Source organism: Cephus cinctus, unplaced genomic scaffold (assembly GCF_000341935.2).
Source record: "Cephus cinctus unplaced genomic scaffold, Ccin1 Ccin1_scaffold0101, whole genome shotgun sequence".
In the NCBI taxonomy this organism is placed as follows: Eukaryota; Metazoa; Arthropoda; class Insecta; order Hymenoptera; family Cephidae; genus Cephus; species Cephus cinctus.
This window is the reverse complement of record NW_014332838.1, coordinates 2,087,573-2,112,393: the sequence shown is the minus strand read 5'-3', so window position 1 is coordinate 2,112,393 and position 24,821 is coordinate 2,087,573. Positions and strand designations below refer to the sequence as shown.

Below are 24,821 nucleotides of genomic sequence, written 5' to 3'. Positions count from 1 at the left end.
TTAGCCATGAGGAAAGGATTTCTTACCAGGTTTAATCTCTTATGAATATTTATATATTTATATATACAGTTGACAGGTAAGCACCCTAAACGACGTTCCCTTTGCATACATCAAGCCTGAACGTATCTATTCATTGTGCATTCAGTGTAACTAACAACTGGGATACTTGTGCACATCTTTTTTCAAAATAACTCTCGCCACTGTTCCAGAGACGGTTGCACCTTGATTGCAGATACCATAAAGCATAGAAAAGACACCCTAAAATTTACGATGACGTAGAATCGCAATAGTGCTAAACTTTGGAAATTCTTAAGGAACAGAAATGTCCATAGGTATACCGGAGAAAAGGGATATTCGATTTCCATCCTGAAAGCATAAGGTCAATGGATAATTCAGTGACCAAGACACCCTCCTCAGCAGCCTTGACCTTTCGAAACAAGCTGCATCCACACTGAAAGGTACAAGATTGAAAAATAAAAATAGCGGCTGCCAGTAGTCATAATACCTCGTCAGTGACAAAGGAGCCAGCCAGGAGTTGCATAACATCTGATAAAATTATCCTCGTTTACGTCCATTGAACAGGAGGTACGAAAAGGAATCTCATTCGACCAGTAAAACCGTCCTTCGTCCAGGACGAATAGTTTCGCTCGTTAGGTCGTGCAAGCTTCTTCGACTCGGCAGGATCTGAAAGTTTTTACTGGAATGCAATAGCCGATTATTCCCAGTCCTACAGGAGGCAACGTATTTCCGCTTTACCCTTGAGATCTCGCGTTACCAGCATCACAATACCAAGTAATTTGGCCAATGATTTCACGGATCAGCGAATCCTCGCTCTAGCATCCTGGTCTTGGCTTTAGGTACTCTATCACGCGTATACCTGTACAGCGTATACTGTATACACCAGGAACCATGCAAGTGCCGTTCCCTTTTTACTTTCTGCTGGAGGGCTTCCTCTGCCATCTCATGCGGCATAACTCTTTCCTTTGCTTTTTTTTCTCATTTATTCATTGCTTCCTACCAGTCTCCTTTTTTACGCCTTTTTATAACTTTTTATTTCCAACGCCCCACCAAATTGGCGAGCGATACTAAAAAGGGACGGAAGACATGTGCCGACGTAATTGGGCCCTCCATGAATTCTCGAACCGAACGCGTGCCACATGCTGTCTTCTTGGGGTCCGGACGCACCCCATGGCTCTCACCTAGGCACTCATATTCCATCAGTCGACCGTGAAAATTTAATGTCCACTGTCTTGGGCTTAAGGCTTGGGTACAGTTACTTAGCGGAAGTGAGACTAGCCGAGGGCGTGGATGCGAACGAAGACGGTTGCTACTACTTCCTAGCGTGCATAAAACGTCCACCGGGAAGAAAGGGTGAACCGTGGGAGGTCCACGGTTGTGAACTTAACGGACGAAAAGTATGAGAAAGACAAGGCACTATATGTATACACTTATAAGTCCACTATGTAATCCCATTGTGAAATCCGATGATCGTTATGCGCATGCGCTGCATACTGGAGTACTGTATATCTATACAAAAAGACTGTTTGATCTTTAATGAATTATCATGGGGATATTTGGAGTCGCGTACAAGGCGCCAATGCGACTGCCGGAAATATCTGAACGCCCACCGGGTACATCCTACACTATTCCCAACAGAATTATTATTACTGTTATCGAAGTCGTAACGGGAAAGCGGAAATAGGTGGATACGAGATGGGTGATCCGAGACTTCCGTCCTTGACTCGAGTGGAGACAAAATATTTATGTGTGTATTATTGTTATTATATTATACCCTGTGATTTTATTTTTTTTGTTTCGTTGGTTTTCATGAATATTCAAATTTATTGGTGATTCACGGTTGTGTTGGGCAATTCATCCCAATTTGAATATAGATATGAGTTTTGTGAGGTTAACCGAAATAAAAATCTTTAATGTCAAATCCTGTATAAATTTTCTAAGATTATTTTTCTATTAGATGAATACACGACACTACAATTATCGTGCGGTCGAGTATGGGCTGGTATAAATTTTATTGCTCCAAGATTGTCATCCTACGCTATCCGGTCGTGGGTTTCTTGCAGTGGAATAAATGCTTTTCGACTAAAGGCAAGTTTTCAACGAACGTATTCTTACCCGTACCTGTAAGTTGATACGAAGTATTTCAGGATTTTCTGAACACCGGGCAGCTAAATAAACTAGATGACAAAAATGTTTTCCACGTGTTTCTCGCTTGATACGTTACTCGGGAATGTCGAGGGTGAATCTTGCCGCGTTTACTCTGCTTAGTGGAAATACGAGAAAGAAAGGAATAAACGATTCCAATTATTCGCCATGACTGGAAAATGATTCGTCTGCGTTTTAAAAGCGCAAGTACGAGAAACAAGTTGGTATTCCCACGGCGAGATGCTGGATGCCACTTTCGCTATTATCCAACCTTATCCGACATATTACGAAACCGTTATAGGTTCGCGTAGCAGCCATTTTTAAGCGGTTCGACTTTTGCTTTCGAATTTCCTCGCAACCACCACCAAACTGCAATACCATTGTGATATCATATTGCACCTGCAGTTGCATCTGTTCCATCGTATAGTGTTAACTACTTGCGAGCATCCCTTAATACATTATTACTTATGTGTGTATTATTTTTATAAATATATTTAATCATCTTACATATATAAAAATTATTATTCCCGAATATAATTTTATGCCCGTTAAATAGTTACCCAGTAGCTTGTGAAACCGTTACAAATTCTTAATTTACTGTAGCACCAGGCTAAACTTAATAGTTTTACTATGTTCATGTACAATGGAATATTTTGCACTAATGCACCTGAACCAAATGCACCTGCTGTACCAAGCACCTGTTTCACCACCTGACAAGAAAATGTTCTTCTTCGCGTGTGGCAAAATTGTTAGGACACCATATTTTTACTTAAATAAAACATAATTCTTAATTTACCAAAAATATACTTAAGGTAGCTACTGTGCTCTACACACTAGCCAAATGAAGAATAAATTTTTACAATGAATTATTCAATATTGAATGTATTAATTGGCAGTAGTGTAGGGCGATTTTCCATACAGCACGTGTCCTGGACCTAGAGAAACATTAATAGCAATGTATTTGCGAAAGCTTTAAATGATCAATGCTAACTCCTATAGACGTACATTTTCGTTGAATTTTTTCAAAGAATGAATCATAATTTTGTACCGATCTTAGTGCACTACGGCTGATTCTGTTTTTTGAAACTTGCTTCACGAATTCATCAAATGGATTTTTGTAGGGTTAACCACTTAAAAATTGCAACCTACTATTTAATCAAAAAATAAAATTTTTTATAAACAGACTGCTGTAATTTTTGAGCAGTGAATTCGTGGAGTAACTGTCGAGAAACAAAATGAACCTATAGCCCATTAGAATCGGTACAAAATTACGGTTTACTCTTTGAAAAAACTCAACGAAAATGTATGTACCTATACGCAAATTAGAATTGATCACCTAATGTTTCAGCATATACATTGCTATTAATGTTTCTCTAGGTTAAGAACACGTGCTGTAATACAAATCGCCCTCCACTGCGTTCAATTAGTGCATTCAATTTTGTGAAATTCGTTGTAAAAATGTAGCCCTCCTTTGACTAGTGAGTAGCCCAGTACCTGAACCGGTAAATGACAATTTGAATAATTTAAAGTAAAAGGGATGGCAACAGTACCATAGTAACGTTACACAGACACTTGAAAAAAAAATATCCTGACAAGATAATCGACATCTATTTATTGTCATTATCTATAATTTACAACTGTCATTCTTTATGCTAGCTAATGACACCTGATAAGGTCCCTTTGATTATTATTAAATACATACGTTCCCATGAATTCTATCAGCTTTGTTCTACCATCGACAACCTATTTGCCTCTGGCCCTTCTATCATCATGAAATCATCCTTCAGAGACATAACAAGACCCACCCTTGTTTTATTGTGGATATCCGGAGTTCTTCCCATTTCCGTTAATAAAGATGGCTCTTATCGTTTCTCGTGGATCTCCATTGATACCGCGTATGCTGCTTTTGCCTATGTGGGTCTAAACATTGTCATCCTGGAGGCTGGAAAACCCAGGGTTACAAAAATGAGCGAAGGATTTGAGGTACTGCCGACTATTATACTAACCATAAGAAAGAACCCGTCTCTGACAAAAGTTTTAGTAATTCTCGAGGTACGTGACTGGATGTATACTTTGAATAGGAACGGTATTGAACGTACATTTTCAAAGTACGGAAAGGTACTCCTACCCTACGTGCTCTTAAGAGTATACTTGAGGATTGCCGTACTTGGCGATAAGTTCACCAGGGCGGGTTCTATATACATGTATTTTTATAGTGCATGTCAAGCCTGTATATAGCTTTTTTTTAAAGATTGTATTGTTTCATACGTTTCAGGACGGATTGGCCAATATGTTTATTCTTGGCCTTATGTGGCCACATTTCGTACTGCCACCTCTGGGCGTGATATTCACTAGCGACTTTGTTGTTTATCTGAACCAGTGGAAAGACATTGAGAAATATTTTTATTATCTCACTGGAAAAAAGTTGGAATTTTCAAATTTGAAAATTCTCGGTATAGCAATGCCAGTTTTCTGTATTCTGGAATTATTGTTTCTACTCATAGAACCTTTTTTATTGGAAGATTTTACCTTTGTGGATTCTGCCTCTCTTTCACTGTGTCTTCTAGCGTACAACTCAATAACGTCTATGTGGTACGTTCAAGCAGCTGTGATCGCGAGTACGTTTGATCAGCTACGTGACCAATTAATTATGGTAAATAACAAACAAAATTATTGCTTTTCGGTACTTGAGTCTCGTATCACTTTTATATGGTGTAACCTAATTATACATGTTTCTACTTAAAAACTTTCTACTTCGAAACCCGTTTGAACGCTTATCAGTTGACTTTTCTCAGTCGGCATACTGCGTCGCCTTGTAGTATGCATCGCGTCTATCTCGAATGTTGAGAGTGTTGCCTATTACAGGGGCAATATAAAATCTTTTTCACACTGTTACGGTTTCGACAATGATCAGTTATTAAAACGTTGCAGGATTTACAAAGGAACAAAGGCGTTGAAACTATTCGCAAATACAGAATCCTGTATATAAACGCATGCAGCCTCGTACCGAATTATACAAAGTCAATGATTCCTATTACAATCTTACAAATGATGTGTGTATACAGTAACTTGTTACTGGCTGCGTACGCTATAGCGGGTATGTGTTAGTTTGATATTTTTTGTATAGATGAACCCAATTTTTATTTTTTTAAATTTTTCATGTGATTTAACCTTCCAATCAGTATTATTAAAAAATCGCCAAATCCTTTTTAGTAAAAGTGCATATTCTGTGCTATACCCAAGAATATCTTCGCACAGCCAATATAACGTATTAGAATTTAGCACGTACGACTCTTGGCATTTTAATTTTCTTTCATGCGTCACGGTTACAGACTTTCAGCTCACGGATCGTTAGTACGTTTCTCGAGTTATATTGCTGCAACTATTCAACAGGTTTCCATACCAACAGGAATATTCACTGTTAGCTCAGTGTACCTTAATATTTCATAAAAGAAAGAGTTTGGCAGTTCTTTGGAAACACTCATGTATCCACATATACAATACATATTGCATCCATATATACATATTTAACATGAAATTCTATACTCTACATACTTTACGCTTGCACGTACTACGTAGTACAAGCGAGAGATATATTAATTTTGAATAATTAATTTTCAGTATCTCTAGTAACGCTCGGACTGACTTATGAAATATTTGCACATTTGTATCCTCTAATGTACTGCGTTCTGGTGTGCAAGTTTATTTGCGACGCAGGGGAACTGATTAATCGTGCTGCAGGAGTTTTGGTAAGAAATTTATAAAATAGTAATCGCTCGTAAACGAAGTATAGTAAATTAAAAATATTACTGGCTTCAATTATATTATATATAAATTTCATTATCAGTTTGGCGAAAGGATTGCTGCTTTGGAAACACATTCTTCTGGTGCAATATCCAAGGAAGTCCTTAAATTAATGAATGCAGTACAGGTGATATCACCGAACGTGGACATTGCTGGATATTTGGATTTAAACAGAAAAATGTATACCTCGATTGTCAACACTACCATGACGCATATAATTATTCTGTTCCAATTAAGAGGGCAGTTTCATTAGTTTACTCTAGCCAATTTCAGTTCCTTTAATACGTGTATATTTGCTAATCTAGCATTTGAATCTTCGAGCGCAGAGAGTATACAGAGGTATTGTCCTAGGTTAAGCTTTGCATACGGTATGCTCATTACATGATACAATTAGACAAGTAATTAGGAAGTGATTCGAAAATACGGTACTTTGTAGATTAACTGTCGTAAAAGCCGAGTATAATACATAATCGTTAACGTAGACTGAACTAATTATCCTTAAACATACCTAAACGACGTTTTTACTTTTATACCATAAATTATGGTACGAAAGTTACCATAACGACTGGCAGACTTATATAACAGATTTACACTGCATTATCGATAGCTCGCAAGATAAGAGCTTTAACAAGAATAGCAAGATTTTATTGTTTATCGAAAAAAAAAATGTATTCACTGAAATCCACCAACGCAATACGGACTCCTGCAGTGTTTCTTCCGGACGTCTTTGGAAACCGGATACGTAGCTGTCACAGGAGGATTTGCTTCCTTAGGAATACGGGTAACAGCGGAAGTCACATCTGTAACGCATAAACGGGTTGCCGCAAGCCGAGCAGTCGGGTGGAAGCTTTTCGAACAGAAATATCCAGCATTAAAGTACTTTGCGTTTGTTCCTGGAAACCTGGGAAGTCCTACTAGTAATGGATGTACCTGATACGTATTTGGACAAGACCATTGGTTACACCCAGTATTTCCTGGGTAATTATTGACAGGAGGTGCATATTGAACTTGGGGCACCATTAGGATACCCATTATGTAACATCCAAACGAGACGCAAGTGGCATCTGTTGATTGGAACGTATTATTGAAAATAGTGCAATCGTGTTATCAGAAGAATGTACACTTACTTCTTGTCTTTTCGGTCGAAGTAAACGACTCTCTCGGAGTTGAGGGAACGTATTCTCTTGGCAGAGGTTGAGAAGGTATCGTTGCAGTGGGATTTTCCATAATATTTTTTATATCTATATTTGCTGTTATATTAATTATACCCTGGCGTTCCTCGTGGCAATTCTCACCTGGCGAACAATTAGTGGAATACTCTGTAATCACATGATGCGTTTCCTTTGTCTTTTCGAAGCATCGCTGATAACAATTCTTCATACAGGAGGAAGTCGTGCATTTGTCGACATCACATTTCCTCATGCAATTTTTATTCTCTCCTGTAACATCCGAATTAAGAAAGCGTATAAAGTCGTATATGAACCTTGTACTGTATAGTGATCACAGATTGATATTCGATCGATTGATTGAATATTAGATAAAGTTTTAGCACAGAATAAAAAATGAAAATTCAATTCAACAATCATTTACCCACAGATTCAGGCTCCGCATGAACGTGATGTCTCTTTTGTCTCTTCAAACAGGCCAAGTAGGTTCTGTAATCCGAATGGTTACATTCGACAAGTATTTTCTGCACTTCCGCTGACGTGGAATCCTCGGTCTCGTTTGCGGATTCTCCAAAGGTTGGAAAATTCGCGAAAATCACGACGATTATAATTACGGTTCCTAACTGCATGACTGACCTGCCGCAATAGCAGCCTGGGTTCGCGACTCGTCTGAATTTATATTATCGGAGACCTAGGTAAACGACCTGTACCGTTTTTGCTATCTCTGCTAGCTTTTTATACGAATTACGGGGCGATGCACTTTGCTAATATTTTCGCCCGTACCTTCGCCACGGAATAAACAAATTTACAGTGCTTATCGTGATCACAAGCGTTCGCGCGGGTTTGTTTAGACTCTGAAAATTAATAGCGTCTTTAATGATTGTAGCTGTAAAGTATAGGAGGAACGACAGAAATATAGGGATTTTGTTTTAGCATTAGAGGTTCAATGATTCGAATTATATGGGATTGGATTATGTTGATAGTGGTGGGAAGACGATTTTTCATCGTAAGATAAACCTGTATACGAAAATAGCATGTAAAATAGCTTACTCGGATAAAGAAAGAGACAGAGAGAGACTAGATAAACATAGATAATTCGCGATGCGTAAGGCAGCGTCCACCATAGTTTTTACTGACAGGGCACGCAGAGAGCATACGTATATAGAATGAGGTATCGTCATGTATAAAACATATTCAGTCGAGGCACACTCCTTTTCTAATAAAGTACTAGCATTCTACTCTATAATAATCGTAAAGTAATAGGTTCGTATAGGAGGGATAATGGTAAAGTGGTATCATATATGGTCTACTTCGATAACGTGGTCTAGTATTTTTCTTACACCAAAAATTTCATGTATTTAGACTAACATATGCTTTGCGCTTGCAATTATAGATAAATAAAAATTAACCTTGGGGCATCTAACATTGGAGTTCTGAACTATTTTAACCTAGCGTAGCCATTACCAAGCCTGTTATAGAGCCCCGTGCTTAGCATTAGAAGAATTTAGAAAATTCGGTGTGAACGTCGCTTTATGATACTTGGAATATGCGTTAAATATGAATTCTCGGATTCTTTCACTGCTAGGCACGCGGACCTGTGATGAACTTGTAATGGGTATACTGGATTAAGATAGCTTAGAATTTTAATGGTGGATACTGCAAAAAAATTTGTAAACCTAGAATTGCATGTATGGAACATGTTTTAGTCAATATACAGAAAACTTATAGAACGCGTTAACCAGATAGACCGCACATTACATGCCAAGAAGTCAGGTAGACTGCACACGACATGTTGCCGGATTAATTTGAGTATATAGATATTTAATAAATGAATATATTTATTATATGTTTATATATTTTTATTTAAATATATGAATATCTAGTAACGTCATTTGTTCTGTTTCGACACTAGGATGACTTCACATCCGTTCACTCTTGACGAGACGTCGGGTGACACAGACGTCTAACACGCGATATAAAAAAAATACGATTTGCGTTTCTCACAGATAGAATGGCGTCATTGTCAATGCTCGGCAAACATTCATAGAGTTTGCATAGGTGCTGCGGTTTCGTTCCCACACTTAGATTATATACATGGAAAAAAATAGACATCAGACATAATATTGTATAACAAGGTAAGTAATATGAAACAGTTACCTACTTCTGTACAACAAGAGCCGCTAATCTGTGTGAAACAATTAGTGCGTACTGAATGAAGAAAAAAATTAAATGTAAATCAACCATAGCAGTTACCGTTTCTACGTAGATCGTCCGTCCCAATGCGTCGCCATTATAGAATGTTTAAACATAGCTTTGACCTGTCCACATGGTACCAAATAATAATGACCTGCCCGACTTGTGTCAAAGAAATGATTATAAAAATCACTCACGTACAGATTCGTACTTCATCGGCGCTTATTAGGCAACCGCCAGTTAACAGTACGATAGGTTACTAACTATACTCTCGTCAATTTAATATTTAAAAATTATTAAAGGATTTTTGATTCGATAAAAAAATTATCTGCTACAAAACTTGCTTCGTTCCCATGATTGCCAAAGTATTCTCGATGTTACGACTTTCCTGCACGTTTAGAAAATCCAAGAAAATACAAAAAGTACAACAAAGGTGCGTCTACGTCATGAGGATACTCATGAATGCATCCTGCTGCCACAGTGGCTTGAACCAGGTAGCTGAAAACGGGCCCCAAGGATTGGCTACCCCCATTGAGCCGTCGACAAAATCTAAAGGAAATCTGGTACGGCTGGTCTGCTGTTAGCTTGTAGTGAGTATAGCAGCAAAGTAACGGGGCCCCGAGCACAGTGTGTTCAGTATTGAAACGCAGCCCGCGCAATGGCCGCCGTGACCTAAACGTTAAGTGTCAATCGTCCTTAATTTTACGTCTTAATTCAATACCACGCCCTCGAATATGTACGCGCACTCACCGGGTAGTTAATCGGAACATACCTATCCTATGGTGTGCCACGAGGAACACGATAACTCTTTAATGTAGCAAGCAGAACAACGTGAGATCTCCGACTCGTGCTTGCTGCCAGTTCAAGCTATACTATACGCAATGTCGTATGCCCAGAATAACAAGAATCTTCTTTAAATCCTCGAGTACGGTGATACAAGTGATTTACGTGCTTGATATAATATTATCGAAATACTTACCTGTGCCATCAGTTCAGTAAAATCTGCTGACAAAGTGAAAATAATTTGAAGAAACAGTCGGCAAGTTTTATAACGCGTGCAACAAGTGGATCCACATTGATAGTACAGTGACAATCTTAAATATCTCGATTCTCTAGATGCCAAGTTCAAGGTGCAAACGAGAAGGACTGTCAAACAGTACAGAGTCAAGTTAAATATATAAATTTTTTATCCTAATATATTTCAACTGTGTAAAATTTGAAAACTATTATAAATTGTAGTCTTTGCTGTGGATCTAAACTGATTCGGTAAAATTTATCAGGAGAAGGTTCAGGAAATTGAAATAAAAAGATCTAAATATAGATATTACAGAGGCAACGGTGCCACTGTTCTACAGAGTAACACGTGGTAACTATCAGTTCATAGTCAAGTTGATGAGCATAAAAATTCAAAAGATGTCCCTTTCATTTTTCATCGTGTAATTCCCATCGCGCATCGGAGCTCAACGAACGAGTGAAGCGTACAGTGAAACTTCCCATTGTTGTGATGGTCATGAGTAAGGAAGAGCTAAAACCACATGGTTCGTAGAACGCTGATACATTTGAATTAGTCATTCGCAAGTTTTTCTATAAATTGACTATGGCAGGTAAAGATTTGTCCAGCATGACAGCGACTGCCGAGTGCACGATAAATTCAGAGCCATCCTGGTATGTAAAGTTCGTCTCGTACCTGAAGAATCATAATCGAGTTGCGCCAGGGAAGCTTGAGCTACCTGATTGTGACTTCTTTATCGTCGCGCCTAGAAGGACTTTACGTGTGTTGAAGCCACCGTTGAAGAGCGGTGGATTTTATGAAGCTTCAAATGACAGACCGGAATCAGTGAACGATAGCTTCTTCGCTCGTTGGTCCAGACGGCCCCATCCATCAGGAAACTGCAGATGCTCTTTTCGACAGTCAAGCAGGTTGAGCACCACCGAGGAGCAGATCATTTCCGCTGAAATAAATCGAATAAGAACGAGTCTTTGCGAGGCGGAGAGGACTGGTCAGGATATCGAAGAACTGGAACAGAGGATATCAGTAAATCTTGAGAACCTGATTCCAGTCACCAGCGAGCCGAAAACTGAGTCCAGCGTCGATGAGAAATTGGCAGCAATCGCTCATGTGGGACCCGTCACAGGAGATGAGGAAATCGATGGGAGAATTATAAAGAATAAGATCGTCGAAGATCTGGAAAGGTACATCAACGACCTCCTCGAAGAAATTCTCACTGATACTATAAAGTTCATAGCTGAATCTGAGAGCGTAGTACGCAAGGTCAATGACTGTTCTATGAGCGTATGCGTGAACCCGGAACATTTGAACTTCTGCAATTCCTTGGAGGATGTTAACGAGAAGGACAGTATTAAGAAGATTGATAATGAGAAGCTTCCAGAAATTTTGGAGGTCGATAACAATTCATTTAATAATATCAGTTTCGCTTTTCATGGCGATGCTGATGTGATCTCTGATAAGGGAAAGAGTAATGAGGAAGTAAGACCGGAAGGATATGTGAATCATGCTTTCCTTGGTTCGCCTAATGATCCTGATTCCTTGGATTTTTACTTGCATAAACCAATCAGGACTAACGTTAACTTAGAACATCTAGACTGCGTGGATTCGGGTATCAACAGCGTAGAAACTGTAGAGTTTCAACCGGATCAAGAACCTAGTCTCGAAGAGTCTCTCATGGAAATTATAGATGCAAAATTAGGCCGCAGTCCATTGCGAAAGAGTTGGGAGGATTTGAGTGCCGATGGAAAAAATTCAAACGAAATTAGTGATACAGCCAATAACGAGGAACCTCCAAAATGTGAATCTGTTAAAAATACCGTAGATAAAGATACCTCAAAATATACAGAAACCATACATGATGAGGAGGTAGAAGTTAAAAAACAAATTAACGAAAATACGATTACACAGAATGAATCAAATAAAATTAATAAAATACCCGAGCGAGATAATAATTCTACAAATGATTCGTGTACTAACGAAAGCTTTAATGACTTGGAAGCTACTAATGACCTGAGCTTCGATAAACTCCGTTTGGAGCTACAGGACGAGAGATCATCCACAGAAGAAGTGCAACTACGAAACAAAAATGGTATCTCGATCTTTAGAAAAAAATTTAGTTTCAATGAATCGCGCAGAGGTCGCGAGGATAGTTTGAAAATTAAGTCTGCCAGCGACAGAAGACTGAGGAATAGCTCGAAATTCCAACAAGTGGAACTTGATGATTATCGTAAAAAGTGGTCCGAGCCAGAAGGATCAAATTTGCCAATTGAAAATCAAAATCCAAGGGACCTCGTAATGTTCCGCAAGAATAGAAAACCAACAATAGTCTTTTTACACGGCTTTGGATCGTCTGCTGAAGTTTTCAACCATCAGCTCGAGTACTTCTCCAACCTAGGATATCCATGCATTGCTCCCGATATGCTGGGACACGGAATGAGCTCAGCACCAGATCGTTCCCGGGATTATCACTTTGAAAAATTGCTAAGGGACTTGGACACGGTCCTACAACATTACGCCTTCAAGCCGGGACAGAAGTGCGTCTTAGTGGCGCATAACTATGGGTAATGCTCTAGAGTAATCAAGTTAATGGCTGTACGATCTGCGGTCTATCCAGGTGTAGCGCGATTAAAGATATTTCACTCGCTGTTTGAAACTTCTTTGAATCATTATAGATACGTATCTCTTACATGAGATATAAGATAAAAGCAAGTTATAAGGAAACGTTCTGGTTCATTGATAAGTACAGTAATCATTATGGAATTTCCGAGACAATGTTTCTCAAGATAAGCTATGATCATTTCCGCTTATTGACTTCCCACATACTTTACTATGACAATATGTTATTAGCGATAAACAAAAAAATATTCTTGAAGACCCTCGAAGACTTTCTCGCTTACCTAATACACGCGTTGGTGCAAAAATCTAGGTCGATTTATGCTTAGATAATGACGTGATCATTCTAAGGCGGATTGAAATGTCTTGATCGACGTATTAATATCGTTCAGTGGCGCTTCAATTTGTATGGCGTTATTTTTTTGACTCAGGTGATAAACGACCTACGTGAAGTGACAGTGCAATCGTTGTACAATGAAGTATACAAATTATGCTTTAGTCGTTGCGACACACGTGTGTAGGTCGTCACCAACGTCTAACGGATTCTTTGTGTCTCATAGGAAGACCAGTAGGTCACCAACGGCATTTTACAATTGGTATTAGCTTTGGTATTGTCTTGTAATGTTATTCAGGTGCAGCTTCGCTACGGCTTTGGCTTGCAAGTACGACAGCAACATTCATCAGCTTGTATTAATTTCTGGAGGTGGTCCCACACCGTTGGCACCGCCGAGTACGGAGAACGCAGGTCACTGTTGCCTTAGAACGGTTTTTGCGCCGCTTCTCATGTGTGGACTTCGTCGTGAAATTCTCTATTCCGCCAGAGGTCGCCAACACCCTTATTGCGGTCCCGAACATGCAGAACAATGCCCGTCACATATGAAGTATGTTTTGGACGGTATGGTCTGGCCGGAAGGAGATTATGTCTTCCATAGAAGGATTTGCACGCCGACTCTTCTCATACACGGACTTCGTGACAACAAAGTGTCCCTCGTGCAGGAATGCCAAATGGAAAGAGTACGTTACTGAAGTATCTGATATTCTTTATAAATTACGTTATTCTTCATGTTATTATAATGAAGGATTTTTTTGTACTTTTAGACTATGATGAAGGCCTTCCTCGAGGCAATACCTGCAGCTGGTCATTGTCCAATGACGGACTGTCCTGATCAATTGAATCATATGATACACTGTTTCATAGACTTGTGGAAGAACAAGAAGTGGTAACACGTGGTACGAAGTTAGAAATCAAAATGACTTTTATACTATTTCTCTTTTTCTTTCTCGGAAAGAAAATTGTACGTTTAATTGCATTTACAGTGAGTGTTTTCTACGATTAAGTTTCCCTTGTGCGACGCTTTATACTAGACGGAGGAAAACGTTAAGAATCGTGCCAAAAGTTTTTAGCGCAATTGTTATGAAAATCACTGCCCATCTTTTGCACAACCTTAACGATCTTTCATCCTCCTTTCTTTTACTCCACCTCGTCCCCGTTTGTTAATATATTTTGTTGTTGATTAGAGGCTAACGGGTTTTTGTCATATGTTTGTAAGTTGTACCAAAGATGATTTATATAATGTTATTTTATATATTCTACGGCACCGGAATATAACTTATTCATTTACAAGTAAATTATGTTTAGACATCGATTCATCGTGATTTCTCGTTTATGCGACTGACGTGATCATTCTTTTCAATTCCTTGATTCCTACAGTTTATTTTTTCAATGGGTACGAGAACTCCCTAGGTAATTCGAAGTAGATCAACGGTTTAAGAGTTTCTGATTCAACGGATTTTCCGGAGACTTCATCCATTCCTTCTTCAGAAGCTGTTTCAACTGACTGAGCCTCAACGTGGGATTCTGTTCCTTGATGATCGGCATCATCCTTTCCTCAAAACTCAGATAAGCTGCCTTCACTCGTTTCTCCGGATGACGATCAGCTTCTGCCTCTTCAGCACTGAAAAATAAATAATTTCGCATTTTACAAAATATTACATATTAATACAAAATAAGTGTTTCTAATTTAAAATTCGTGATTTACCCAAGCACAGCCAATGCCTCATCTATGCCATGAGCCGTTTCTCCTTCAAGTACAATTCTGTTTAAATTCTCTTCGATCGGCTTTTCTTCCTCCTTCTTTTTCATTGCAACTTGATTTCGTTTTTCTGTGACCGCCATAATTTCGGCTCTAGTTAGTTTTGCTGCTGGTTGTTTACCGCCCACCTTTATAGTAGCCATTTCCTTTTCGAGAAGAGCCTTCGCCTCCGCCTTTTTCTCTAGTTGTTGAAGTCGTTTTTTTTCAAGTTCTTCCTACGATCGAAAGTACAAGTTATGGATATAAGTAAAAGTTGAACACTTTCAAACGCGCAAGTCAATGAACGCGTAGGTGAGAATATAAAATCGTTCACATTGTACCTGTTTCTGCTTTTTCTTTAGTAATTGTTTGTCATCATCCTGCCAAGCTTTGTCTTCCGCCTCTTTAGCTTTTTTTGTAGTTTCTGCTTCCTTTGCGGCAGCCTTTCTGGCTCGGGCCGCGACGGCTTTGCTATTTTCGCCAACGAATTTTTTCGGCATGTTGACCTGAAAAGTACAAAGAACTAATGAATAATGAACGGGAAAAGTTGATGAAGATAAATTCAGTAAATATCAAATATAGTTTTTTGCAAAGTATTTAAAAATATTCTATGGTGATAATTCACTTTACTACGTTGGCAAGGCAGCAGAGCATGCGCAAGGCCAACGTGGTCATACGGTAACCTAAAGCGTTCAATAATTGTGTAAATATTATTGGAACAACGAAATGTAAAGGAAAGAATTTTATTATTTTAGAATAACGAATGTCGTGGGTAACCAGTGGTGTAGCTATATGTAGATTGTTTACTGGAAGATTGTTGGTAGTGCGAAAAATGTCGAAACAGACTTCAAAGAAAGCTGGTAAAGCTCAGAAAGCAGCAAAAGTAGAGGTATGTGCATACATAAATATATTGGACTTACCGAGATCAGAGTAAAGACACCCAAATTTCAATCACGAGTTTAATTCGATCACCTATAAGAGAAATAGTACGGCATTTTACGAGGAACCGCGCGACAGCCAAATGTGTCACTCGATATTTACCACGAGTGACAAGGTGACAGAAGAAAGTTACTAGAATCTAGTTTGAAGTATTCAGTGAAAGCGGGAGATTTTGATTTTTACAAATTCACATTCAGCTTTTCTGTCAATCATTCTTGATGCTAGATTATTAGTAAAACCCATTGTTGCTCTTTTATTTTCAACAACATTTTCAGGAACCTCCACCCGGTCCAGTTACCGTCAACAAAGACGGAAATGTTACCATAAAAATTCAAGCTAAACCGGGAGCTAAGCATAACAACATAACAGGCAAGTATATATTAATATTTACTATTATTATATAGTTTTTTCATTGAATTTTCTTTATTTCAAGGAAACGTCATCTTTTTATAGATATTTCAACGGAAGCAGTAGGTGTTGCGATATCAGCGCCCCCTGTAGAGGGTGAAGCAAATACTGAATTAGTCAAATATTTGGCAGCTGTGCTGGGCATGAGGAAATCAGACGTTTCTTTGGACAAGGTCAGTTATTACTGATTATTATAAACCATACATTGATTTATGAATTTACTTGAAGTAATTGTGTAACAATTTTATACAGGGATCTAGAAGCCGTCAGAAAACAGTTATCGTAACGGGAACAACTGTAGATAACGTTTTACAAAAATTGAAGAACGAAATGACAAATTGAGCGTTGTTATTAATAAAAATATTAACAAAAGGTTCAATAATATACTTCGAGTGAGTTTGTTGGTCAATAATATATTTCATTTATTATCACAATATTATTATTATTAATATTATTATTATTAGTTTTAACGTGATTCTTACTTATAACATACATCTTTATTATTTATCTGTTATGCATTTGTATTAAGTACAGTGTATTTATTACACAGCTGTATGGCAGTTTTATAAGGGTCAATAATGCATCCTTTTTTTGCGTTTCCATCTAATTGCAAGGAATTTTGTTTTACCGTTTGAAACACCAAATTACGTAAAAATAGTACGAACTCCCACCATAGGATTCTTCACCCTCCACGTTCTATTCTGCAATTATTATATACATGGAAAAATGTATATAATCGACAATCGAAAATTAATACCGCAGTTACGAATTCTATGTTATCTCTTTCTGACTAATTGAATGTACTGTATTTCTGAATCAACTTGGAATAACTCGAGTCGCAGAAATCCATCATTCATTCTTGCACCTCAAAGACTTTGTCGTCGAGCCATGGTCGAAAAATCGGTAATGTAGAAGGATAATGAGCTCCTCTCTTAGACGGTGCAGTTCCTGCAGGAGCTCCTTCCTGTCTAAGTGGATACGTCGCCAAGACGATAGGAATTTGCAATTTGATCTCCTTATCGAGACTCTTCGGACTGATAACGAACTAAAGTAATACAGAAAAATGAAAAATTAATAACAGGAACATATTTTTAGATATTATCATCAATATGGCATCCGTGGATAAGTACGCTTACATAAACGTGATAAAGGACATTGATCAGATGACATCCTCGCAGATTAGTAGGCGGCAATGGTGGAACGTACATCTGTTCGTTCAGCCATTCTTCGCCATCACCAGGTCGTATCTTTCCTCTAGATACACTGGCCAACTCTCTGGTTTCACTTGCAAGAACTTTATTTCGACAAAGATACTGAATCGTTTCTGTCAAAGATGCTTTTGTCGATTTCATCGTCACCTAGAAGCGTTGTCCAACAACTTTTTGCTTATTTATTACCGATAAATTATGTAAATAACAACGCTTGACATTTGCCAATCACATTACATATGACTATTACAGGTATATCAATGACGCCATAAATTCCTTTTAATACAGGATTATTATGTTAGATGAAATGTGGTTTACTTAATATTTGTTTTAAGTGAAGTTGCAGAAATGCGATACTTACTTTACTACGGTTACTAACTGTGGCTGAAATTCCAATAGTCTCGCCAGGGACGTAACCACCTCTGTCTAGACTTACTCTGCAGAATACTGGTCCGCCGGATACGCAAGAAACACCTACACGTTGTTCCACCTCCAGCCTAGCCGGTTGCTGCACGAAATTGAAATATGTATTATTATAAAGAGATTACGGTTTTTATGCGTTCAATAATCTGATATAATTGCCTTACTGCCAAAATCGGCGGCTCCAGATTCAAATCGATCGGATTCATCACTATAAAAACTTGCTGGTTCTTATGGGTTAAACCATTTGGTTCTCGGAGAGCTGCTTTACAATAATATTGAACCCATCCGTGCTTTCCTAAGAAAGTAGATGGCAAGCCTAATGGCAATCCCAATTTGAAAGGGAAACTGTGTATACCGGGTGATAACAATGACGGACCCTCTTCTAAAAATAAAAAATGTATGTAAATCAATTATTTTTCAATCTTATTATAATATATATTATATAAATTAATTAATTACCCGGTTCTCCGAGAAGTCTCATTCGAAAGTCTATATAATTTTCTTTATCATACACTCGTTCGGCACGTTGACTACGTACCCTTACTACGCCTTCACCTACTACGTGAAAATGTAATCCCGAAACACTGTAAATGATAATAATTAATGAAAAATATTTTTACTTTATATTTATTTTCAGCAACGTGTTGTTTTGCGTGTATTAAGCTTGATTAATTATCCCGTAGAATCCTATACGATAAATTATAAAATTATAAGCTGCAACGTTACTGCATGTCAAATTGGTTTCGCTAGGAAGAAATTTAATAAACACTGTACGGTTCGCCGCAGATCTTTAGACGGTAATTAACAAAACGCTCACGCAGCGGTTGAATCTCATATTAAATACATCCAATTTATCAACCGAAGTCACGCACATGCGGCAAACTTTCATAAATTTTACATATTAGAAAAAGTATTAGTCGGTTCCTTGTTTTGAACGTGAAAAGCGCACATTTCAACATTAAAAAAATATCACCATTATAATTGCCTGTTACGTTAGACAATATGCATATCCTTATTTTAAAAGCGTACTTACTATGCTTCATCGTCCAATTCGATGAGAACTCGCCCAGACAAAAAATGTCCAGGAAAGTACAGGAGATTCGTATTATCGAAGAGTATCAAAAACTTGCTCAGTTTACGCGTCATTTTGCACGCAACTGCTTACGGTTTACAGCCGACAGGTGGTTATTTGCTTACGTCACGAAAAGTTAGCGCAGTTAATACTAAGACCTCAAAGAGAGCGGAACTGTCACTTTTATGAAACACATAACACCGTCAAGAATTTTGAAATTCTATACATCTCACTGACAAGTTTCCCGGCTTCTTTTTTGCCGATGTTGTTTCTTTTTCTTTTGTGTGCTTGCCAAACGTAGGCGAAGCAGGAATGCCTGCGAGTAGACGCCTCTGCACTTCGGGCTACGCCTATGTATATTGCAAAATCGTACGACTTAATGCACTCCGTTCAGTCATCCTGTGACTTGACTCCAAACTTTTGAATTAAATGATGTGCACACGGTACTGTTACTTGTCTCTTTCCTTTTTCGACGATTTTATATATTAACTGGCAAGCCCTCGTGGTAACGACATCTTCGACACGTCTTGGGACACGAAACTTTCTGTACAAGACCCGAGGACCTTGTCTCTTCCTGACCATTCTTGGAGCTCGGTTCACTTTCGCTCCCTACTACACATTACCACCTTGGTTCTCCAATCGGACGAAGGTATATTCCAGGTTACGTGACCCTGCCGACCAATGGAACTCTACTGGTATGTTACGATCATCTTGACTTACGATTGTTAGATCATAATGGATGGATCGGTGATTGATTGAATTATAGTGTGACGAATTAATATGTGAGAATAAAAATACTCGGAAGACTTGTTGGGTATGAGTGAAGCTGTATCGTTTAATATATTTGTTGTTAATTGTTTTGCATAAAGATTTTTGAATGGATCCTTATTTATTTATATGGATACAGGTAAATAATTTCTTTTCATTTCGAGATTAAAACTCTTGTCAATAATTTTGCTTATTAGATCCTGTTTATTTGTTTCACGTTTTAGAAATAATTTATTTTTAAAATAAAAATGCAATCAATTACGCTCGGTTGAAAGTAATAGTATATATTTTATTCTATTCTTTTGTATATACATACATTGAAGTTGAAAAGTTCCGGACGTGGCCTGTACTGCAATCGAACTCTTTTGCCTGCGTTTTTCTCGGGCAGCATTCGACTAAATTATACTTAAGATTTGTGTATAAAATAACCTATACCCCTCTCTTTTACGCATCGTACAACCCAAAACATGATTTAAACGCTTATGCGTTTTAAACTTTCCGACGGCAATGTATATATGAAAGTATATACGTTTATTTATATTAACTTGTTGGTATTTAATCGATAAATGGTAAAAGCAGCGATTGCACGCACCAAGCCTGTTGGAAACGTTCCACAGTTGGTGGTGACTTATATTTGCATGTTTCATCAATTCGCCGCTAGATGGTGCTACGTTCGAAAAATTACTCATACGTGAGCAAGTAATATTACCGTTGACTGAAGAAATAGACTACTGGACATCTTATGGGATATGGCGATACGCGAGCCGGCGTTGTGGAAGTCACCAATGCACTTTACTTTATGTATATTCTACATTTCAGAATCGTGAGGCACGGAATATATAGAAAGTTGACATTGATTTTAAGTTTGAAGATTGGCATAATAAATGCAAAATTATATCAAGTAATGCACGGACCCACCAAGTAGTACTCGATAAGGAATCACCCAAAGTTTTATTAATTAATAAATGACCATTAAATCATAATTAAGTATGAGAAGCAGTAGTAATATAAAAGAGTAGCGAGGACGTTATAGGAAATTTTGAAAATACAGTTAAAATGATGGGCCCGTGGTCGATCATATAATAGGCAGATATGTATGTAGTGACTTATGTACTTGGCATTAATTGAGGTGCTATACGGGTGTCAAGTTGGCACTGCACTTTCTTAAAAATGTCTTAAAAATGTTACAACAATAGACTTTTTCAATAGTTCTTGAGAAGTTCTATAGTTCCCGGTCTCGTTCTAAGGGTTGCTTTGTGAGTCAGCGGTGAGTAACGGGGAATCTCTGCCCACCAAGCTACGCGACCGTGTTCACGTTTAGCTTGGATACGACGGGATTCTCATTGCCAACGGAGGCGATAATCACAAAATCCTACTTCCAGACTCGCCTCTACGATTTAGTAGGATGCTTTTGGTACCGCCTAAAATCGCACCGTTATGCATCTCCTTACTCATCTCTGGTTCCACACCACTTGGTGGAATTTTCCGGAACTACAACAATACTTCACGACGCCTTCTGGCGGTACTTTCCGGAACTAATGGAAAATGTTCCCCGCGATAAACAGTTTTCGAAAAATAGGTGCGCGCCCCTCGCTGGAATGAACTTCTAAAGAAACCACTTTACACAAGATTCGTAACAATCATTTTATTGGTAATACTTATTTGTGATACACATTATCCTTATACTATTGAATACAGCTGCCTGCAAGGAAACAGACAGATACAATATAAAGTATACTGGATTATTGTACCTATTCATTTAACGTATCCCGTATTGCCTACCTACAGGCGTTTTTGTATAATCGTACAAGGTATATGGTAAGGATAATAAGTAATACATGCTCGTCAACTTCCGAATAGTTGTATGATCCTTTGTAAATACGTCGAAAAATACATTCATATAATATGATATACGGTCTACTTCAATTCGTGCAAGTATATAATTGTATTATGCGTATATTTCACGACGGGAACCGAACGAAGTACTTTTCATTGAATGACACGAAATTTTATTTATAGTCACTAGCATAAATCTGTTGGATCTACATCCTTGGGAACTACACGATTCCGAACATTGTTTCAGTTATTTTACGTAGTATGTATGCATCAAAGTCGAACTTCTCTAAAAAAAAGTAACGGAGAAAATTACTTCGTTTCTTATTTGACAGATACGATATATGAAACGCTAAATGATAGTACATGTAAGAATGACGACATTATGCATATATAATTAATTATTTACAAGTTTTATTGTTGCCATTACTATGTCCTGGTTCATTCCAGATCATTTTCCATTTTAGCCAATTACCAATTATTACGAATACCTCATGTCACGCTTTTCTTTCCTTCTTTATCTACGCTGGAAGACTAGATTAGAACATTCTAAACCCTAACGGGCTTTAATTAACTCCAGTTTATTAAATATTACAAAGTTACAATTTAACCGCGCTTCGACGAATAATACTTCTTTAACATTTCTATTATAATGCCCTCCATCTGTATAGCATGATTGGCACCATTGGTTAATTATAGTCTCAGTTAATAAAAATCATTATCGACACGATAAAGTGAACGATTGTTAATAGAACTTTTTATATCTTTTCGCTTGTAGACTAAAATTACATCATTACCAGTACAATGTCATTTGAGTCTTTTGATGAAGCGTTTACAAAATTATGAACAATGCCAAATTGTCACCTCTTGATCCACGATACGTAATTTACTTAGGTAATTTTTAATCGATATAAATGAATAATCCTCGCAAAGTCAAAAACAAGAGAAATAAATCTGCACTACATGTTTAATCGCTGTAACGATACAGTGGATTTTAAAGAAAAGAAAAAAGGTTACAAATCAGAATTGTACATTGTCAAAACATAAAAAGACGTATCGTACTTGGTCTTTCCAATAAATTTTTCTTTGTATCGCTAATCAATTTTTGTGACAAACATCTGCTGATATGCAATAAAACGTGATTTCCAAAAATACATTTGTGTATCCACACATGCTTACAAGATACGTGGATACTTAATAACTCAACGAAATGGATGTGAATATCCGTAAGTGCGAGATGTTCTCAGAGAATCGTCAAATAGAAGCATTCCCAAGAACCATCCGCTGCTCTTTAAAATACGCAGTAGTGGTTTTGCCCAAATTATGAACAAGCGTTTGTTCCTCTCAAACGCCATGATCAAATTCATGATATCCCTCAGCACCAGTAAACACAACGTCCACCCAGACCCTCATGGCTTCTGGGCTCGGTGCCATAAGATGATAGAGTCTCGCTGATGTTTTAATGATGAACGTGAGCGAAGGTTGCGGCGATCGAACAGTGTTCATATGATCCACATACACTTCCTCGATAGACTGTGAAGTAAACAAATGATCCAATCAACCATAAAACAGAGTATGATTTACGTAAAGCACTTCTCCCTCCAAGTCAACATTAATACTAAACTTTATACTTTATTTATGTACCTGGAAGTATATGACGCCACGTGCCTTTCTCGTGGTATTGTCACTGTAATACGATAATGTCTTTCTCTTTCTGTCAAAGACAAACCAACGTTTATTCCAGTGATGAAACTTCTTGCTCATCTTCGACAAGTAACCACAGCAGCTGGTCGTGTCGACTGTGACGTCATGAATCAGGGGCAACTGATGTCCAGCTGTCTCAATGTGATGTCGTAGGTCCAACGACTCCGATTTTATTGGAAGATATCGCGTGAGTGGCCTCTGCACATATAAAATAATTCTAACCAATGAATTGTACAGTTTCGATGTATTTTAATGTAATGAAAAATCAAGTAGCATACAAACCTGTAGTTTTGCCTTTTCTCGATGTTTTATTGGCTGTAGTGGCCCGAGGGTGTCTAGCTCACTGGAAGTTTGTGAAAGGGGACGACTTCCGCTTCCGTCTACGATACCACCGCTGTTGTTGCTAAGTCTTTCGCCTTCCATGGAACTTCTGTGATTATCTCTGGTCTGTGGAAACAAAGCAAGATACGTTAATAGGAATTCACATAAGGAACGAGGTGACAGTTTTAGTCGCTACAACCGAAATTAGTTCTCAAAGAGGAGTTCAGTCTTGGCAATTTAAAAGATGTCTACGATACAACGGAAGTGCACGAGCTTCCTGAGTCTGATGTTATTTATAAATATCCAAGTGTACTTTTTGATTTTGGTACTATATCGCGTGCCGCCGTTCGAGAAACAAATATTGTCTTAGGCGACAACTGGCTTCCTTCCTCCTGCATTTGAAGGCCCATTCGGTAAATTACGCCTCTCAAAATAGTCACCACCGAGAAGGCAGTGGAGGATGATGTTTACGACACGTAAACTAGGATGACTCGACTACTACCCGGTAAACACCTTCTTGTTCGTGGATAAAATTCAAACTCGTTTAAAGTTACAGGCGTGCCAGCGATCACGTGTGAAGATACGACGCGACTCTACAATTCCTTGGTCCAGTCCTAAGTGGAATTTTCATTCAGCGACTGTAGCGTTAACGAGAATCGACTTATTAAGGGTTCTAATAAATTTCGCTTCTTTTACGTAATTGACCGTTAAGACCAAGAGCAGTAGGTCTAACGAGGTTCGTTAGATTAATGAAATAAAACGAGTAAAATTTTCAGAACTAATCGCACTGCATAAGTACAGTACAGCGCATAAGTGCAGTGTAGAATTAATACTTTGCTGCATAAGTGCATTTTATATGATACAGTAACACACGAGAGTATCGTCAATTGATACCTACTATCAAGAAAAATTCATATCGCGAAAGCTACCGTCTGTGATGCAACAGAATTGATTGCACCGGTTTCATCAAACTCAAGGCTTATCTAATCTTCCATTGGGTTCCTATCTACGGCTTGAAGACCCTAGGAATTCCGACTCACGGAAATTCGAACTCCCTCTGTGTCTTGCTGCGCAACCGATTTATTGTTATTCCCGGAATATATTCTTAGGTAAGAATTTCAATGA

The 24,821-nt window shown here is 38.1% G+C and overlaps 6 protein-coding genes across 9 annotated transcripts in view; 2 read left to right on the top strand and 4 right to left on the bottom strand.

The window, feature by feature from the left end:
• Positions 1-5,935: 5,935 nt before the first annotated feature.
• LOC107274548 lies at positions 5,936-7,807 on the bottom strand. Its single transcript, XM_015753788.2, has 4 exons — positions 7,558-7,807; positions 7,095-7,406; positions 6,898-7,031; positions 5,936-6,814 (listed from the first exon to the last, which is right to left on the bottom strand). Exons 1-4 carry the CDS (start codon positions 7,760-7,762, stop codon positions 6,737-6,739), a joined length of 729 nt encoding a protein of 242 aa, XP_015609274.1. The 5' UTR covers positions 7,763-7,807; the 3' UTR covers positions 5,936-6,736.
• Positions 7,808-9,905: 2,098 nt separating this feature from the next.
• On the top strand, positions 9,906-14,566 carry LOC107274648. Its single transcript, XM_015753938.2, has 3 exons — positions 9,906-12,896; positions 13,581-13,962; positions 14,047-14,566. The coding sequence occupies exons 1-3, from the start codon at positions 10,924-10,926 to the stop codon at positions 14,170-14,172; spliced, it is 2,481 nt and encodes an 826-aa protein (XP_015609424.1). The 5' UTR covers positions 9,906-10,923; the 3' UTR covers positions 14,173-14,566.
• Positions 14,232-16,090, bottom strand: LOC107274650 (coiled-coil domain-containing protein 124). The gene is made up of 4 exons (XM_015753942.2): positions 15,941-16,090; positions 15,362-15,526; positions 14,988-15,256; positions 14,232-14,903 (listed from the first exon to the last, which is right to left on the bottom strand). The coding sequence occupies exons 2-4, from the start codon at positions 15,518-15,520 to the stop codon at positions 14,708-14,710; spliced, it is 624 nt and encodes a 207-aa protein (XP_015609428.1). The 5' UTR covers positions 15,521-15,526; positions 15,941-16,090; the 3' UTR covers positions 14,232-14,707.
• On the top strand, positions 15,198-16,974 carry LOC107274653 (UPF0235 protein C15orf40 homolog). Of its 2 annotated transcripts, none has more exons than XM_015753946.2 (5): positions 15,198-15,332; positions 15,776-15,909; positions 16,235-16,328; positions 16,413-16,540; positions 16,620-16,974. In XM_015753946.2, the coding sequence occupies exons 2-5, from the start codon at positions 15,784-15,786 to the stop codon at positions 16,707-16,709; spliced, it is 438 nt and encodes a 145-aa protein (XP_015609432.1). In that variant the 5' UTR covers positions 15,198-15,332; positions 15,776-15,783; the 3' UTR covers positions 16,710-16,974. The 2 variants fall into 2 exon arrangements, with proteins under 2 accessions (XP_015609432.1, XP_015609431.1); XM_015753945.2 differs by lacking the exon at positions 15,198-15,332 and adding an exon at positions 15,592-15,698.
• On the bottom strand, positions 16,761-19,903 carry LOC107274649 (arrestin domain-containing protein 17). Of its 2 annotated transcripts, none has more exons than XM_025091926.1 (7): positions 19,032-19,903; positions 18,458-18,582; positions 18,163-18,380; positions 17,937-18,080; positions 17,504-17,725; positions 17,233-17,412; positions 16,761-17,068 (listed from the first exon to the last, which is right to left on the bottom strand). In XM_025091926.1, the coding sequence occupies exons 1-7, from the start codon at positions 19,142-19,144 to the stop codon at positions 17,012-17,014; spliced, it is 1,059 nt and encodes a 352-aa protein (XP_024947694.1). In that variant the 5' UTR covers positions 19,145-19,903; the 3' UTR covers positions 16,761-17,011. The 2 variants fall into 2 exon arrangements, with proteins under 2 accessions (XP_024947694.1, XP_024947693.1); XM_025091925.1 differs by having other exon boundaries at positions 17,937-18,083; positions 19,032-19,893.
• Positions 19,904-21,468: 1,565 nt separating this feature from the next.
• LOC107274646 (pleckstrin homology-like domain family B member 1) overlaps positions 21,469-24,821 on the bottom strand; it is a 34,336-nt gene continuing 30,983 nt past the window's right edge. For both annotated transcript variants that reach the window (XM_015753937.2, XM_025091923.1), the window contains 3 exons: positions 23,658-23,822; positions 23,316-23,573; positions 21,469-23,204 (listed from right to left, as the gene is read on the bottom strand). In XM_015753937.2, coding sequence (XP_015609423.1) covers positions 23,016-23,204; positions 23,316-23,573; positions 23,658-23,822 — 612 coding nt within the window. In that variant the 3' untranslated portion in view covers positions 21,469-23,015. The remainder of the gene's footprint in view (positions 23,205-23,315; positions 23,574-23,657; positions 23,823-24,821) is intronic.